This window comes from Tiliqua scincoides, chromosome 1, assembly GCF_035046505.1.
Source record: "Tiliqua scincoides isolate rTilSci1 chromosome 1, rTilSci1.hap2, whole genome shotgun sequence".
In the NCBI taxonomy this organism is placed as follows: domain Eukaryota; kingdom Metazoa; phylum Chordata; class Lepidosauria; order Squamata; family Scincidae; genus Tiliqua; species Tiliqua scincoides.
In genome coordinates, this window is record NC_089821.1 from 36,169,365 (window position 1) to 36,186,542 (window position 17,178).

General features: G+C 42.3%; 1 protein-coding gene across 4 annotated transcripts in view; it reads left to right on the forward strand.

Moving 5' to 3' along the window:
• Positions 1-17,178, forward strand: part of NAV2 (neuron navigator 2) — a 341,851-nt gene that overhangs the window by 214,700 nt on the left and 109,973 nt on the right. For all 4 annotated transcript variants that reach the window (XM_066636906.1, XM_066636923.1, XM_066636914.1 and 1 more), the window contains one exon: positions 9,222-9,344. In XM_066636906.1, coding sequence (XP_066493003.1) covers positions 9,222-9,344 — 123 coding nt within the window. The remainder of the gene's footprint in view (positions 1-9,221; positions 9,345-17,178) is intronic.

Sequence of the window (17,178 nt, forward strand, 5' to 3'; positions counted from 1 at the left end):
CAGAGTTTTATTTTCATTGATGGTTCATGACTAACTTGTTAATTAATTAGATGTCTTCTGTTCGGGTCTGGAAATGCTTGTCCTTTCCATCTGATGTTCTTAGTTCAGCCATTAAATTGTTTTGAGGATGTGCAAGTCACAGAATTTTATAGACATTGCACTATCTTTTAAAAATAGTTTTTCACAAAATATGCAAATATAAATATTTGCAATCCAAAGGAATTTTCATTTCATACAATACAATCATAGTACCCTGATGATGTCATTTAGACTTTCTACTCCTTTTCAAGGATTATTTATAACATGTATTTTGTGGTTAGCCCATGACATTTTCACAACAGCTCTGTGAAGTACATTTGGCTGTAAGAAAGTCGGACAGGGGCTACTTAGTGGACTTCATGACTGAATTCAGGTCATGCCAGTCCAAGTCCCACTAGGATTGCCAATTTTAAATCAGCCTCTGTAACTGTGCTTTAACAGCACCTTCCTCTGCACTAATTAACTGAATTATTTAGATTTATTTGCATGCATTGATAAACCTCACCTGTTATTTCTACATTTTGAACTGCTATTATCCTGGGGGCTTATGGTCCTTGAAAAGATTGGAAAAGAAAGAAAAGAGGTTAGATATCTGACATACTAAATGAGGGGTGTCAAACCCATTTGATACAGTGGGCGAAATAGCATTCATGGCACATGCTGAGAGCTAGAAGTGATGTAATTAAGCAGGTGATGATGAGAAATAAGCATGTTTTTTTCACTTAGTAACTCATTAGCTGCAAATGACAGAAAATATATGAATCTTGGTTATATTTTCCAGATATGGGACAGCCCAATTATCACACAGACTGCCCTTTCAGCATCACTGCCGCCACCAAGACATCACTTCGCAGCTGAGCAGCTGGAAGATGCAAAGTGACACCTTTGAAAGAGCAGCCTGCTGATAATTGGCCTCTGACAGTACCACCATCAGCTGCTGAGCTGTGAAGTGATGCATTGGCAGAAGCAGCGCTGCTGAAAGGGCTGCTCTGGGATAGCCCAATTATCACCTGGGCTACCCTTTGATCAGTGATACCTCTGCAGAAGCAGCACTGCTGAAAGGGTGACCCACATGATAATTGGTCTCTCCCAGCACTGCCCTTTCAGCAGTGCTGCTTCTGCCAATACATCAGTTCACAGCTCAGTAACTGAGAACAGGTGATAGAGGTGCTAGGAGAGACCAGTTATTATGGGAGCCAGATAAAGAGAACACTATACTTAGAGCTGAAAGACTAATGCCACAGGGCACGAGTGAAATAACAGAAAATGGAGTCCAGCATTCTCTATCTGCTGTCCACTTCCTCTTAGTGTTCTCTCTGTAGCTTCCTATAGTGTTCGTCTAGTACAGTAATTTCCAGCCTTTTCCATCTCACGGCACACTGACAAGTCACTAAAATGGTCACAGTCAGGGAATTAGAGGACAGGTCCTCTCGTGGATTGAGAACTGGTTGGAGGCCAGGAAGCAGAGAGTGGGTGTCAATGGGCAATTTTCACAATGGAGAGAGGTGAAAAGCGGTGTGCCCCAAGGATCTGTCCTGGGACCAGTGCTTTTCAACCTCTTCATAAATGACCTGGAGACAGGGTTGAGCAGTGAAGTGGCTAAGTTTGCAGACGACACCAAACTTTTCCGAGTGGTAAAGACCAGAAGTGATTGTGAGGAGCTCCAGAAGGATCTCTCCAGACTGGCAGAATGGGCAGCAAAATGGCAGATGCGCTTCAATGTCAGTAAGTGTAAAGTCATGCACATTGGGGCAAAAAATCAAAACTTTAGATATAGGCTGATGGTTTCTGAGCTGTCTGTGACAGATCAGGAGAGAGATCTTGGGGTGGTGGTGGACAGGTCGATGAAAGTGTCGACCCAATGTGCGGCGGCAGTGAAGAAGGCCAATTCTATGCTTGGGATCATTAGGAAGGGTATTGAGAACAAAACGGTTAGTATTATAATGCCGTTGTACAAATCGATGGTAAGGCCACACCTGGAGTATTGTGTCCAGTTCTGGTCGCCGCATCTCAAAAAAGACATAGTGGAAATGGAAAAGGTGCAAAAGAGAGCGACTAAGATGATTACGGGGCTGGGGCACCTTCCTTATGAGGAAAGGCTACGGCGTTTGGGCCTCTTCAGCCTAGAGAAGAGACGCTTGAGGGGGGACATGATTGAGACATACAAAATTATGCAGGGGATGGACAGAGTGGATAGGGAGATGCTCTTTACACTCTCACATAATACCAGAACCAGGGGACATCCACTAAAATTGAGTGTTGGGCGGGTTAGGACAGACAAAAGAAAATATTTCTTTACTCAGCGCGTGGTCGGTCTGTGGAACTCCTTGCCACAGGATGTGGTGCTGGCGTCTAGCCTAGACACCTTTAAAAGGGGATTGGACGAGTTTCTGGAGGAAAAATCCATTATGGGGTACAAGCCATGATGTGTATGCGCAACCTCCTGATTTTAGGAATGGGTTAAGTCAGAATGCCAGATGTAGGGGAGAGCACCAGGATGAGGTCTCTTGTTATCTGGTGTGCTCCCTGGGGCATTTGGTGGGCCGCTGTGAGATACAGGAAGCTGGACTAGATGGGCCTATGGCCTGATCCAGTGGGGCTGTTCTTATGTTCTTATGTTCTTATGTCAAGGCATATCATCACTTTTTTTATTATTGACAAGGCACACTGTGATGCCAGTGGGGGGCTCATATCCCCCATTGGCCCTACTGATAAATGACCTTACCCCAAATTCCTGTGGCACACCTGTGGACCATTCATGGCACACCAATGTGCCACTGCCCAGTGGTTGAAAATGGCTGGCCTAGCAGCTGTGAGTCTAGTGATCTCACTGTTTCCTGTTCCTTAGCGTTCCGTAGCAAAGCAAGAAAACTTCCTTTTGCAAAACCTTTGCAAAGGGAGATGATCCATGAGTGCAGCAGGGGGGATTTGAGTAGGGTTCGCTGCTATCTGCGGTTTCCAGTATTCCCGGAAGCTGTAGAAACTTATCGCCTAGGTGACACCAATAATTTCTTAAAACAAAACTGTTTCATTGGCGTTAGCTGACAACAGTAAACTGCCAATGGAATCAAATCTCAGCAAATATAGTAATGTCTGAAAATGAGATGAAGGGGCACAACACTTTCTCTGTTAATAAGGGGAGTGCATATGCAGCCATTGTGACATGTGGGAGGATCAAAATCCATTTCTAACTTAATTTTTTTTCAAAGCTAAGGTATAAACAGGAAAAGTTGTCACATAAAAGGGTGTCTGTCCTTTAGGCATGGGCAACCAGCTCAGAAAAAAAGAAGAAGAAGCAGAAGCTTGAAAAGCAGTAATGCACTTCACTCGTTCTTGGTTCCTGGTTCACTGTAATGTATACACTGGTTCTGGCTAGGAAAAGTCCATTGCACCTCCTACTTTACAGGAATGATCCATCCACAGTCTCATAGACTGAAATGGAAAAATTTAGGCATGCACTTTGCTGATTGAAGTTTGTGCTGAACTTTGGTTGGATTGGGTTCCATATGTTTTAGGTGCAGATGTAGGATTTTGTAATTGCACACCTAAAATGTGTGAATGCAACAGGCAGGTGTTAAAAACATGTGTTTCACAACGGTCTGGTTGCCAGTCTTTGGGGTTCTCTGTGAAAGTTAACTCCTCGCAAACAAATGTGACAATGAATGCTTGAATCAGGCTTGCTTCGCACACTGCCATTGAAACTAGACTCCTTGTTTATGCAGTTGAGAGAAAAGTATTGTGTCTTTTCCCCACAGACAAAGCAGAGCTGAGAATAGCCCTGTCCCTAGTTTTAACTAGCTTAGCAACCTCTTTGTGAAACCTCCAAGGGGCAATTGACTATTGTCCTTGATCTCAGTAGAGACTTACAAAGCTAACTTACATTCATTGCACTTTTTTCTTCCCTTCCTCTTGCATGTGAAGTTTAATAATTGAGTTGGGTTCACCAGTCAGGTTTTATCCCTGTTATAGCTGGTATTGTAACAAAAGCAATTCAAAGAGACAGAAACAAGGTTAGTACTTTTCTGGGCTTGGAGTTGTTTTCCCTTGGTCACTGCAAGATTATCGATTTAGGAGTTACCACATTTAGAACGCCTAACTGTTGGGAAGGCTTTTAAAAAAAATCCTCCTCTTACTGGCAAAGTTGAGCCTCTGGAAGAAAAGTCAGTGAATGGCAATGAACTTTGCAAAATCTGTCCTTCAATTGTTGTCACTGTTTCCGAACTGCAACGAAAGGATGGAAAGGAAATAGCTCTTACATACTCAGCTAAGTAAAGTATGTCATTTTATTGAAATTTTACTAAAAGCTCTCAGCTTGTTTGTTTTATTTTTATATAATTGTTGCATATTTAGACCGAATTGTTATGCAGAAACTAGGAGATAGTGGGAAAACCTGCAAATTTTTGAGGTAATGTGTGATATTCTCACCATTTTTCTTTACATGTTAGTGCATTTATTCATTTAGACTGTAATTAAATAAAAGAACGAAATATACATACATATACACCTATTTTATTTTTTGTGTATATATTGTGGACTTTGCCTCTTGTTTTTACTTGTTTTTTTAGAAGCCTTCAATTAAAAGGAAATATTTTCATTGCTGTCGGCCAAACCGGTTCAGTATGATGTCTTTACTTCAGTAAGGTTGTCATTAGTACTTAATTTACAATCTTAGAACAAAAATGTATTAAGTGTGTTCAGCTGTATATATTACATTGCCTATGTGGGTTTTCTTCACAGATACTCTACATTCAGGTAGCAGTTCTATAGTATGACAGATTTAGTTGGTTAGTCCATGCACTGAATTTATTGATCTTAAACCTGCTCCAAACCCAATTTTAGTTGCATACACTCTTCAATATACACCCACACACAAATTTATTGCCCAGTATAATAAGTCAATTCCCATTTTTCATAAGACTTTACAAAGTCGTATCCGTTCCCATGGATAAGATTTGATTATCCGCAGGAACAAAAGTGTAACTTTATGTCACACCATTCATTGTCTGTTTTTGGCTGTTGGTGACCATTCTGAAGTCTCTGCTATCCACGGGCACTCTGAAGTCCTGTTCTCATAGGTCCATGTTGTTCTTGTGGGTTCTCACTGTGTCCTTGTCGGTCATCATTTTCGCAGGTCTTGCAACATTCTGGCTCAAGCATTCCTCCCAGTTCTAGTTCAATCTTTTTGGCTCAAGCATTCCTCATGGTGCAGCATTCCTGACTCTTCTGAAGCTTGGGCTGCTGGCATTCCTGACCACATTAGCTATCCCTCCCCCTGTACACCATCAGAGTCATGACCATTTCCTGAGGTTGCGTTGCATGTGGACGTTGTTGATCTTCTTCCTAGATCCACTTCTGTGATTTTGCATTATTAAGGCAGAGGCAAAGCTATGTTCAATTTTCTTTAGCCATAATAAAACCATGTCATATAACTGTAAAGTGAAAACGGTCCGTGGGGAACCTAACCCCATTTTTGCCATAGGATCAATGATTTGGTGTCTGCTGATCCGGTGTTTGGGAGGTATTCTAGGAACCTAATGCTACAGATAACGAGAATAGACTGTATGCCAACAGGAAAAAGACATTTCTGCCCAACGTTACATATATGCAACAGGGACCAAATGTGTACATCTGTGGGCTGGGCAAAAAAGGTTTAAACTGTGACTGTTTGAAGAATGTTTCTGAGAACAATTTACTTACTGAATGTTATAACTAAGCACCAATTCTGACATGACTGAGCAATTTACTGTTCTGTGGCCTTCTGGGAAGTGTGCCTCTTCTAGATCAGAAATGTCCTACTTCTGTATTGTTAGAAGCTACTTTGTGTGCCAGACAGTAGTCTGGGGGTAAAAGGAAATTTTGCTGTACAACCCCAAACTCCTCGTGGCGGATGAGACTGAAAAAAAAAAATCAGTGCAGACAGCTGCATGGGTTTCATAGCTATGGAAATCATGCCTTCAAGCAACATGAGATTTATTTTTTTCAATTATTTTCCAAAATAAAAACAAACAACAAATATAAACAAGCACATAACAAATACAAACTCAATACACAACACAAAAACACACCGTTGGAGGGTGCAGGTAATAATATATCAATATATCTAATCCATCAATACATATCTTCTAATCTTGTTCCTCTTCTAGTTTAGCCTCTTAATATCATTTATCTATCATATCCTATATATCAAGTATACAATATATTCATCTAAATGCCCTATCTTATACATCTACAACTTCATTTTCAACCAAGCATAGAATGGTCCCCATTGCTCTATCTGTGTCGGTTTGCGCTGTTGATCCAAAATCTCTGTAAGTCTATCCATCTCTGCCACATTCATTATTTTCTCTATTCAAGTTTTGTTGGAATTTTAATATCTTTCCAGTATCTAGCATATAAAATCCTTGCAGCAGTTAATATCATAACTAAATACATATCATTTTCTTTATCTATAATGTCTAAGGTAATATTAAGCAAAAATAACTCTGGTTTCAGCGGTATTGTAAATCCAACAATATCTTGTATTAGATTCCTTACCATTTTCCAATATACTTGCATTTTTTTTACATGTCCACTACATATGATAAAACGTCCCTTCTTCACATTTACACTTCCAACAGTTTTTTGATATGCTCTGATTCATTTTTACTAGTTTTACTGGTGTCATGTACCATCTATAAAACATTTTATATACATTTTCTTTAAAATTTGTTGCTCTACTAGATTTTATATTACATTTCCAAATCTGTTCCCATTGTTCTAATGCAGGGGTCTCCAAACTTTTTGGCCAGAGGGCCACATCAAATATCTGGCGTGGTGTTGAGGGCCAGAAAAAAATTTAAATATAAAATTTAAATAAATTAATTAAATATGGAACTTAGATGAGTGAATAAATAAATGAATGGGCTCATTCATTCAACCTCTCTCGCCCTCAGAAACCCTCTAGACACAATCAGAGCATAGTTCTGATCATGTTCAGTTGAGTGGGCCAGGGGCTTTCAGGGGACAAGAGGTTGGCCGTGGGCTGGATAGAGGCTTGTCGCGGGCCGCATCTGGCCCCCGGGCCTGCGTTAGGAAACCCCTGTTCTAATGTAATGTTATGGCCTATATTTTGCGCCCATTTTATCATACATTCTTTTATTGTTTCTTCATGCATCTCAAAATTCAATAGGAACATATACATTCTTTTGATATATTTTTCTTTTGTTTCTAAGAATATTCTATCAAATGGTGTCTGTGCTGAATAGAATCCTTCTTGTTTATCTTTCCCAAATTTTGAATCAAGTTGCAAGCGAGTCCACCAATCCATCTCCACGCCCTGTCTTAACAGTTTTTTTGTCTTTAATTGCCCATCTTTCTTCAATAAATTTTTGTATCTAAGCATTTTTGTTGTCTCTAATAAATTTGGCTGGGTACATGCTTCTAGCTGCGCCACCCATTGGGGGATTTTGGTATACATCTCTCTTTGTATTTTAGCCCAGATCCATAATAAAGATTTCCTTAATATATGATTATTGAATCGCTTATATTTGTTTGCTTTTCCATACCAAACAAATGCATGCCATCCCCATTCAAGATCATGTCCCTCCAGTTTAAGTATTCTTAGATCTTCTAATATAATCCGCTCCTTAATCCAGTGGCTTTCAAGCTTTTTCGTTTCATGGCACACCAGCAAGGTACTAAAATAGGCAGGCTCCACCCAGTCCATGTGACCACTATGCAGTCCATGTGACCACTGTATATAATATATGTGACCACTATGCGGTGGAGCTCAGGCACCTGCCCAGTGCTAGCCCAGCACCAGGAGGTGCTGGGCTACCACTGGTGCTTGCCTGATGGTAAGCCTTGCAAACATGCCTTATGGCACATTTGCGACAGTGCGTACCGGTGGTGAGCTGGTGTGCTGAGCCCAGGATTGGGCTCTCAATCACCTGACTCGTAAGATAGTGCCATCAAATTATTTTAAGAGTTTAGTTACTGATGTTGATTTGGAAATGACTGTTTACTAGTTGCTGCTGAAGTATGCAGTACAACTCATTAGAAAAAAGCCACCGCTCCATCCATTTAGTAATGATGTACAAAGATGAGGGATATTACTATTGCATTACTACTAAGAAAGAATGTGTGATAGCAAGCAAACAAATTTGTAGAGAAATTAACTTTGTTTGGTGTGTCCTGGAATGATACATTTCATGACACTATTCAGCCATATGTATTATTTTCTCCAAGGTAATTATTTCAAAAATATTCTTTGATTCTTATATGGTTATATTTGGGGGGGGGGGGCGGTTGGACTGAGTTATCCTTTTGTTTACATAAAGGGGCTTGTGAATGTGAAAGAGAGAGCTTGAAATTCTTGCACACAGAAATTCAATTGCAATCCTGACCTGGCTTTACACTTTCATAACCTGTAGCACAAGATGTCACACGTAAAATTGTCAGTACTTCATTTTTGTGCAATTTCTTCTGCATGTGGTTGTGTAACTGCATGTGAAAAAGCACAAAAAGTCATGTTATTTCCATGAGTGCGTCTTAGGGCACAGTCCAGTGTATTTATTCCTCTTGTTATTTTCTGTCATTAAAAAAAAATTAATAGACTAGATTCCAAGTACATTGCTTTACAGGCCAAGTTTGACCCACAGACTTCTAGTTTGGTTATGCCTGTTCTCAGTGTTACTCCTAAAATCGTTTTTAAGTTGTTCCACATATACAAAAAGATAGGATTTAACTACAAGGCCTATCTGTGAAGATCTGCTGTAAACAAGAAGAGCACAAGGTGACACTCAGTGGAAGTAGCTTTTCAACAGATATCCAATCCTTGCTATATAAACATTGCCATACTGGAGGGATAATCCTACCTAAAAGCGCATTTTCTAACCTTTTCGGATGGTTGTAAAGATAATGTAGTAATCCAGGCAGGAATCAAAATAGCAACAGGCTATAATGGTTGCAAGGTTCTTGTCATGCTTCCAACATCCCAATTTTTTTGTTAACTCACTTTGGACTGAAATACATAGTAAATGCTATGGAGTAAAGTGTAAAATGTTGTTTGACTTCAATGAGTTTTAAACTGGTGTTTTAATTCATACCAAAAGGTGCATAACATTATAGGCTGTATTTCTGCTTCCGTGTATTGTTGGGGTAGGCTTGCATTACTTATCATTTTTCTTTTTTTTGTTTTAAAGGTACATGACTGATGGTGGGTTAGGCCTTTACACTCGACGTTTGAATAGACTGCCTGATGGGATGGCTGCTGTACGGGAAACTCTGCAACGCAACACCTCACTGGGCCTGGGGGATGCTGACAGGTAGGCCAGCATCTGCCATTTTTTTTTCATTTTATAGTTTTGTGAATTGCGTTCCACTGCAGGCATGGTGCAACATGGAGCTCCATCACACCTCTGTGAATTTTACAGGTCTTGAAAATTCCATGAAGGATTGGTGGTTGTGATTTTGGCTGGGATCTTTTTGTTGGTGTGAATCAAATTATACTATTTCAGTTGAATGGAACTGAAGCATACTTTATATGGCAGCACAACTGAACATTTATTTTGGTAGTTTACTGATATCCGAAAAAAATGATTACCGTATTTTTTGCTCCATAAGACGCACCTGACCATAAGACGCACCTCCTTTTTAGAGGAGGAAAACAAGGAAAAAAATATTCTGAACCAAATAGTGTAATAAAATATTTAATAAACTATAACAGAATAACATTTGAACCATGTAAAGTGAACAGCAGTCAACAGTGGCATTAAGAACCATTATCACTGTCATTAACAAATGGAGAGACTTAAAGGTTAGAGTACTCTAGTTTTCTGGAAACCCCAAGAACTCATCATCGCTAGAGTCAGAATTTATGAAGCTCACAAAAGCAGGTGCACACAAATAGGGGATCACATTATCTTTCTGCTACAATAATGTTCTGCTAAATTCCAATCCACTGGGCCTCGTGCCCGCTTAAGGTTGATCAGTCCCCCTTGTGCAGCTCACCAGTGCAGCAAGCAAAAGTGAGTCCAGTTCCAGTCCACAGATGCCAAGTAAATCAGTCCCATCAATCAAAGTTACCAAATCAGAGTCCAGAACCAATAAGCCAAATTACAGTCCAAGGTCAGGTTCCAGGTAGGTCAGTCAAATCCATCAGGGTATCCAAGTCCAGTCACAATCCACAGTCAGATTCCAAATTCAATAAACCCAGTCAGTCTCCTCTCCTACCTCCAACCTGCACTCCTTCAAAACCCACAAACCCTTTCTGCCTCTGGTACTCCTTATATCCCTGAGGGCCCTATTGCCTTCCAGTGGCTGCAGCTGTGCAGAACACTCTACTGGATGCCCAGGCCTTACCCTTAAAGGGGCCACTGCTCACATCTACCTCCTCGCCAGTTCTTCCGTGATTCCAATACAAATGAACAAGTGGAAAGTCCAACCACAACTTGAATTCTCAAGACACAACAAACCTCTGGATTTATGGTGAGAACTGAGCCTTACCTGGGGCTTGTGAAATAAGCAAACACTGGCATTCTGACCAAGGAGACAGTTTTTTCTTTGTGATGGGGGGGGGGCTTACATTCAGATGCTGGATGAGGTGAGTGAAAGTGCCCCTCCCCTGCTGTGTGAGTGGGGGGGGGCAGAGCATCTGTGTGTGTAAGAGAAGGGGGCAGCCTGTGTGTGTGAGAGAGGGGGAAAGCGTTTGTGTTGCAGAGAAGTTGTGATGCTCCAGGCTTGGGGAGGGAGAGGATGTGATGCTCCAGGCTTGGGGGGGGCAGAGAGAGGCTTTCCTGGGAGTAAGCCCCCCTGACGCTAATGGGACTTACTTCAGAGTAGGCATGCACAGGATTGGGCAGCGAGACTGCCACCCCACCCAGGCTTTCCTGGGAGTGAGCCCCAGTGACGCTGAGACTTACTTCTGAGTAGACACGCGGGCTTGCTCAGCAAGACTGCCACCCCACCCAGACTTTCCTGGGAGTGAGCCCCAGTGACGCTGAGACTTACTTCTGAGTAGACACGCGGGCTTGCTCAGCAAGACTGCCACCCCAGCCAGGCTTTCCTGGGAGTGAGCCCCAGTGATGCTGAGACTTACTTCTGAGTAGACACGCGGGCTTGCTCAGCAAGACTGCCACCCCAACCCAGGCTTTCCTGGGAAGCGGAGCCGAGCAGAGCGGGCAGGGGGCGGGGCCAGGGGCGGATTTTTTTTTTTTGCAGTATTCGCTCCATAAGACGCATGCACTTCCCCCCCACTTTTTGGGGGGGGAAAAGTGCGTCTTATGGAGCGAAAAATACGGTACATTTTGAATCTAATTACATTGTTTTTTTTGGCTACTACATTTTATTTCAACGTTAAGGTCACAATACTTCGTTTCTTTTAATCAGAATAAAGGGGTGTGTCACTTAACAACAGGGATACGCTCTCTGATCCCTGTTGTTATGCAGTTAGGTTGTTAAGTGAACATTCAGCCCAATCTAGTGCCTTTGTTGTGTAAACAGACAACCCCTGCCAGACACTCATTGGCTGCACAGGCTACTGGAGACCAATTGCCTCAGAATGGGACTCAGAAATAATGAGAAAGAAATTAGATTGAAATGCACTGAAGAATGACTAGGCAGTACCACAGTAGGAATTTTCTAATTTTATAGGCTCCAGCAAGCATTTGAGTTTAACATCAAATTTCTGTTAATGGGTAACAAATGCCCCATGTAAAGGAACACTTACAGGACTATATGAAGGCTGTTGGGATCCCATGTCAGCAATAACTTGGGTCTTATGCAAGGTGACCTTCCCAACCTTCAAGGTAATACAGACAAGCCACAGAGCAACCCTCTCTTTGGTTAAAAGAAATCTTATTTTGTTACTCATCTGTTGTATGGGGATAGACATGTGCCGCTTAATGGTCGCCCACTTAATGACGAACTGCATATATGACTGTGATGAAATCACAACAAAGATGTTCTTAATGAGGCAATCAGGTCTCCCATAGCCTGCAACAGAGTGTCTGTATACACAGCAAAGAGGCTCTTAATGCAAAGAAAAGGCAATTGGTCTCCAGTAGCCTTTGCAGCCAGTGAGTGTCTGGCAGGGGGTGTCTGTTTACACAACAAAGACACTAGATTGGGCTGAATGTTCACTTAACAACCTAACTGCATAACAAGAGGGATCAGAGAGCGTATCCCTGTTGTTAAGTGATGCACCCCTTTATTCTGATTAAAAGAAACGAAGTATTGTGACCTTAACATTGAAATAAAATGTAGTAGCCTTTCTATACAACATGCCAGAGCCACCCAAAGGAGAGGGCAACTGAGGCAATTTGCCCCAGAAGCCCCCCCCCCCACACACACAAAACAAGGGGACCTGGTCTCAGTTGGCCCCTGCCCTAGCCCTGCTGCATTGCATACCAGAATTCTTGTTGTTTTGTGTAATGGTTTCATACAAAAGAGGAAGTGACATATCAGCAATGAATATTGTGGTGATTCTCAGCATGTAATTGTAGCATAATGGGACCCATCCCCAAACATGATGTGTGTGAGTCAGCATAGAAGCTAATTTGTGGCAGAATTGTTTAAGGCAGGGGTCTCTAAACTTTTTGGGTGAAGGGCCACATCAGATATCTGGCAATGTTGAGGGCCAGAAAAAAATATTAAATACATACGTTAGAGATAGAACTTAGATGAATGAATGGGCTCAAGTGTCCAGGATTTCTCAAGCACCAACAGAGCCCAAGAAATAAAGCACACTTAAATGGACCCCCATTTCCCCCACAAGCACAACTGGGCCAGAGGCTCTCAGGGGATCAGAGGCTGGCCCCGGGCCAGATAGAGGCTTGCTGCAGGCCGCATCTGGCCCCCGGGCTGGGGTTTGGAGACCCCTGGTTTAAGGCAGTGATTTTCAACCAGTGTGCTGTGGCACACTGGTGTGTCATGACTGGTCTGCATGTGTGCCGGAAGAGTTGGCGGGAGGGACATTTATTAATAGAGCCATTGTGGAATGCCAGCCCCCACCGGCAGTGAAGTGTTCCTTCTCAGTTGTCAAAACACTGATGTCAAACGGGCTGACCTTGACAATTTCAGTGCCTTCTTGGTGTGATGAAAAAGGTTGAAAATCACTGGTTTAAGGTACTGATGTGCATAGTCTGAAAAAGAATAGGTTAAATGAATTATTTTTGCTGCTTTGGGCAAAGTTAAGCTGGCTGTAAAATGTATCCTTGGGAGACTGGGTGGAGCCTGCCTATTTGCTAGATCTCCACCCCAGCTGTAAAGGAGTCTAAACCAATAGTCTTTAATTACGTTTGGGCAGCAAAAAGAGATGAGAATGGTGAGGTAGGCATATGACGGTTGGCGCAATACGAGCAGCCCTTAGTTGAAGAGGATGCAGAGTTTGTAGTTAGAAGAACTGGGAATGCTTTAATGAAAGATTGTGTGGCAGACTCTTATTACAGCAGGAGCTTCAGGCCTGCATAAAGAGTTCAATCATGGAAGTGAACATCAAGTAAGATTTCATTATTTGCTGGGATGAGATCTTGCAAATGCTCTTGGTAGAAAATGAGCCATTGATACTGCTCTTGAAAACACTATGAATTCCGAGAAGGAAAAATGGTGTAATGTGTTGAGAGGTCTGGTTGATGGTTTTTTTCTGACAGAGTAAATTCAATGTTGGTTTCACAACCATGGACATCTGCTCTTTTCGGCTCTCCAAACTAGCCCAGACTATGGGGGAATTTGCAAACGATTTTTCATGCATCCTTGATGCAACTGCTGGTGCAGAGAATGAAAGAATTGCAAAGTTTGTGGAACCTCTATGAGTTGTGAACAAATACAAGTTGCAAGATGTACTTGGTGGCCATCTTATGCACACTTTCGTCCTGGGAGTAAGCGCCATTGAACACAACAGAATTGACTTCTGAGTAGATATGTGTAGGAATGCACTGTTTGCCTGTTTTTACAAGTCATGAGTTCTTGTAGGGTTCCCTCCCAAAATCACACTCACCCCAAATCCCAAAAATTTGCCAGGTGGGCCTGCACTTATATCCACATCTGGTTTTTATAATTACATAGGGCCCAATCCTATCCAACTTCCCAGCACCTGCGCAGCCGCAATGCAGCTCCAAGGTAAGGGAACAAATGTTTCCATACCATGAGGAGGCCTCTGACTGCCCCACCACCACAGGATGCGGTGCACGCCCCATTGGCATGGCTGCACCGGTACTGGAAAATTGGATAGGATTGAGCCCATAGACAGTTACTTCAGGTCCAAAGCCTCTGCCTCTCTCTTGCTCTGAGCAAGCTGCTGAACCAGCTACAGTGGACCTTCACTTAGCAATAGTAATCTTTTCCAGAGTCACAACTGTATTGTTAATACAGTGTAATGTAAACCCAGTAAAATACTTTTTTTTTTTTTTTGGTAGTTCATTCTAAGACCTTGGAAGCTGAAGTCACTGTCACAGAATTAAGCTATTTCCCTCTCTAAAAGGTGCCTACTCCGCTCTTGGGCATTGGTTAATGCTGTAATTATAAAACACAAATTACAAGGCTGTATCCTTACCTCTATACACACAGCCACAATGTTAAAAACACTGCTTTTGGCTAGGATGCCACCAAACACTTGCAGTAGCATTGCTGGTTGGCTTATCTATCACCCATGAGGTCCTTTTGATGATAATTCTGAACCCACTGTAAAGTGAATAACATTGTACAGTGGACCTTGTTTTACTACGAAGAGTCCGTTGTAAAGTTATTTAATCGTAAGTAAACCCATTGTAAAGTGAGTATGGATGTCAGAACCACTGTATGTCTGAACTAGCACTTTTCGCATATGGTGTGGGAGGCACGCACCCCTTTTCATCTTGCAGCACAGTGTTCCACTTTTCAAAGACAGTTCCAAAACTTCAGTTAATACAAAATGTGATGGTCCTTTAATTTCAAGAACAAACCAAAGGGGGACATGTGACACTAATGCTTTAAGAAGTACATTAGTTTTCAATTATTTTCTGAACCATTCTAATTCTATTTTCTGGTTTTGACCTCTAAAATTCTGAGTGGTTTGCACCCAGTTATTGGAGGGAAAATTTTCTCTTTTACCAACCTCTTTTTTTAAACTTTAAGGCTCAGTCTGAGCCTGGCAGAGGCTGCGGACAGACATGCGTCCACACAGCTCCCCTTGCCTCCAGAAGGTGGAGGGGTGTTCCCTGGTATCCACAGTTTCAGTTAACTATGGGGTACCAGGGCACACCTGTAGTTGCCAAGTCAGAAGGAAGCCAAACCAAAACATGTGGGTCCTAGGATTGCTCGTAGCAAGTCAGAACCTGCATTATTTCCTCTGACTGATGGCAGCACTCCAGAGTCTGCCAAAAACCTCAGTTTGCTGCAAAATACTTTTTAACTGGTCTTTCTAAGGATAGAACCCTGGACGTTCTGTTTGCAAAGCATTTGCTTTATTGAACTGGCCTCTCCCATGATTGAAAGCTGTGTGTAATACAGCTTGTTAGCATGTAGTTTTTGTCACATCCCACAAAAGGATATTTACTTCACCTATAACACTATTCTAGTTTGATAGGAGTTGTGTTCTCCTACCAAGGACAGGGAGTGAGGGTTTATGCAAGCATTAGCTGTTGGGAAAAGTGCTTGTTTAGATAGCAAGATACAGTTGGCGAAAGATTTTTGTGTCGTTCTTGCACCTGGAATGTAAGCAGACAAAGGGGAGTGTTATTATCTACTTGTTATTATCTACTTGTAGCTCAAATAAGCATGGAGGGGGAAAAGACAATACAAACCTTGAAGTCTAGATCTGTGGTGTTGATTCAGCATAATGGAGTGCACATAGTCCTAGATAAGAAGCTTTATTGTAATTGTGACTGAAATTGTTGGGAAAGCAAAAAAACAAAAACAAAACCTGTTGCCATTATTTTGTTTTAATTCAGTGAAACAAGAGCAGTTTAAAACTAAATTTTGAAACCCTGGCTTTCATTTATGTATTTTAATTTCATTTTTTTATTTATTACATTTATATCCTGCTGTTCACCACAACTCAGGGTGGTGTGTTCCCGTACCCATATATAGAACCCTGAGTTTTGTGAGGAGCAGCAGGGAAGAGCCAACCTAGAGTGTCTAAAATGGACTGTAAAGCATGTTTGTGGCACCCTGCATCAGTGGGAAGGCCTGAACTGCCCTGCTGGTGCCAGATCTGGAGCAACACCAGACAGAGCAGATAGGAGTTGCTCTGAGTGGTGCAGGGTGGAGGGAGGGTGGAGTGGGGGTGGGGAGGGGTGTCATGTGGCAGGGCGAGGTGCGAGAGTGGCACAGGGGTAGAATGGGGGTGGGGAGGGGTGTACTGTGGTAGGGGAAGGTCAGGGGGGCAGATCATTCCTGGCAGAAAGTAAGGATCAGTGGCACTGGTTTATGCTGCGTTCTGTTCCTCCTCTCAGGTCTTTCCCTCCCTGACACGGGTGTTCTTATGTTCTTATGATTGCTAAATCCCTGGTGCTTTTGTGTTGCATTTGCAATAAAAGCATGTATGACAGTGTTTCTCAACAAGTGGTACAGGTACCACCGGTGGTACTTGAGGTGGTGTCTGGTGGTACTCACGGGACCCCTGAACACCTGCTTTCTGGCAGCAAGATGTGGAACATGACACAACAAACAGCAGTAGGAGGCTCATCTCACTGAACAGCTCTCCAAAGCATGCTTTTCTGACCTCAAAGTCCTCTCATCCACCCTGAGCCTCTTACTGGTGTTTGTCATGTTGCATCTGGCCTCCCAACCCAGATGTAACTGGCAATGATGTAATCACCAGTTACTTCTGGTGGTACTTCCAATGTCCAATGAAGTGGTACAAACATTGAGAAACACTGGTGTATGATCAAGTGAGTTGTCCAGTTTGTGTAGGAACTTCCCATATCACCAGCAGCAACCACCCTGATGGAAGTAAGATGCTGGCATAGGCACTTCCCATGAGTAAGGAACAAGCTGATTGACAACAAATTGAAATAGCTAAGGAAGTCAGCCAAAGTTTATGCATTTATATACACGCACTCTTAGGGAGCAATCCTAACCAACTTTCGAGCACAGACTTAGCTGCAATGCAGCCCCAAGGTAAGATAACAAACATGCCCTTACCTTGAAGAGGCCTCCTTGACTGCCTTCCCACTGCAGAAT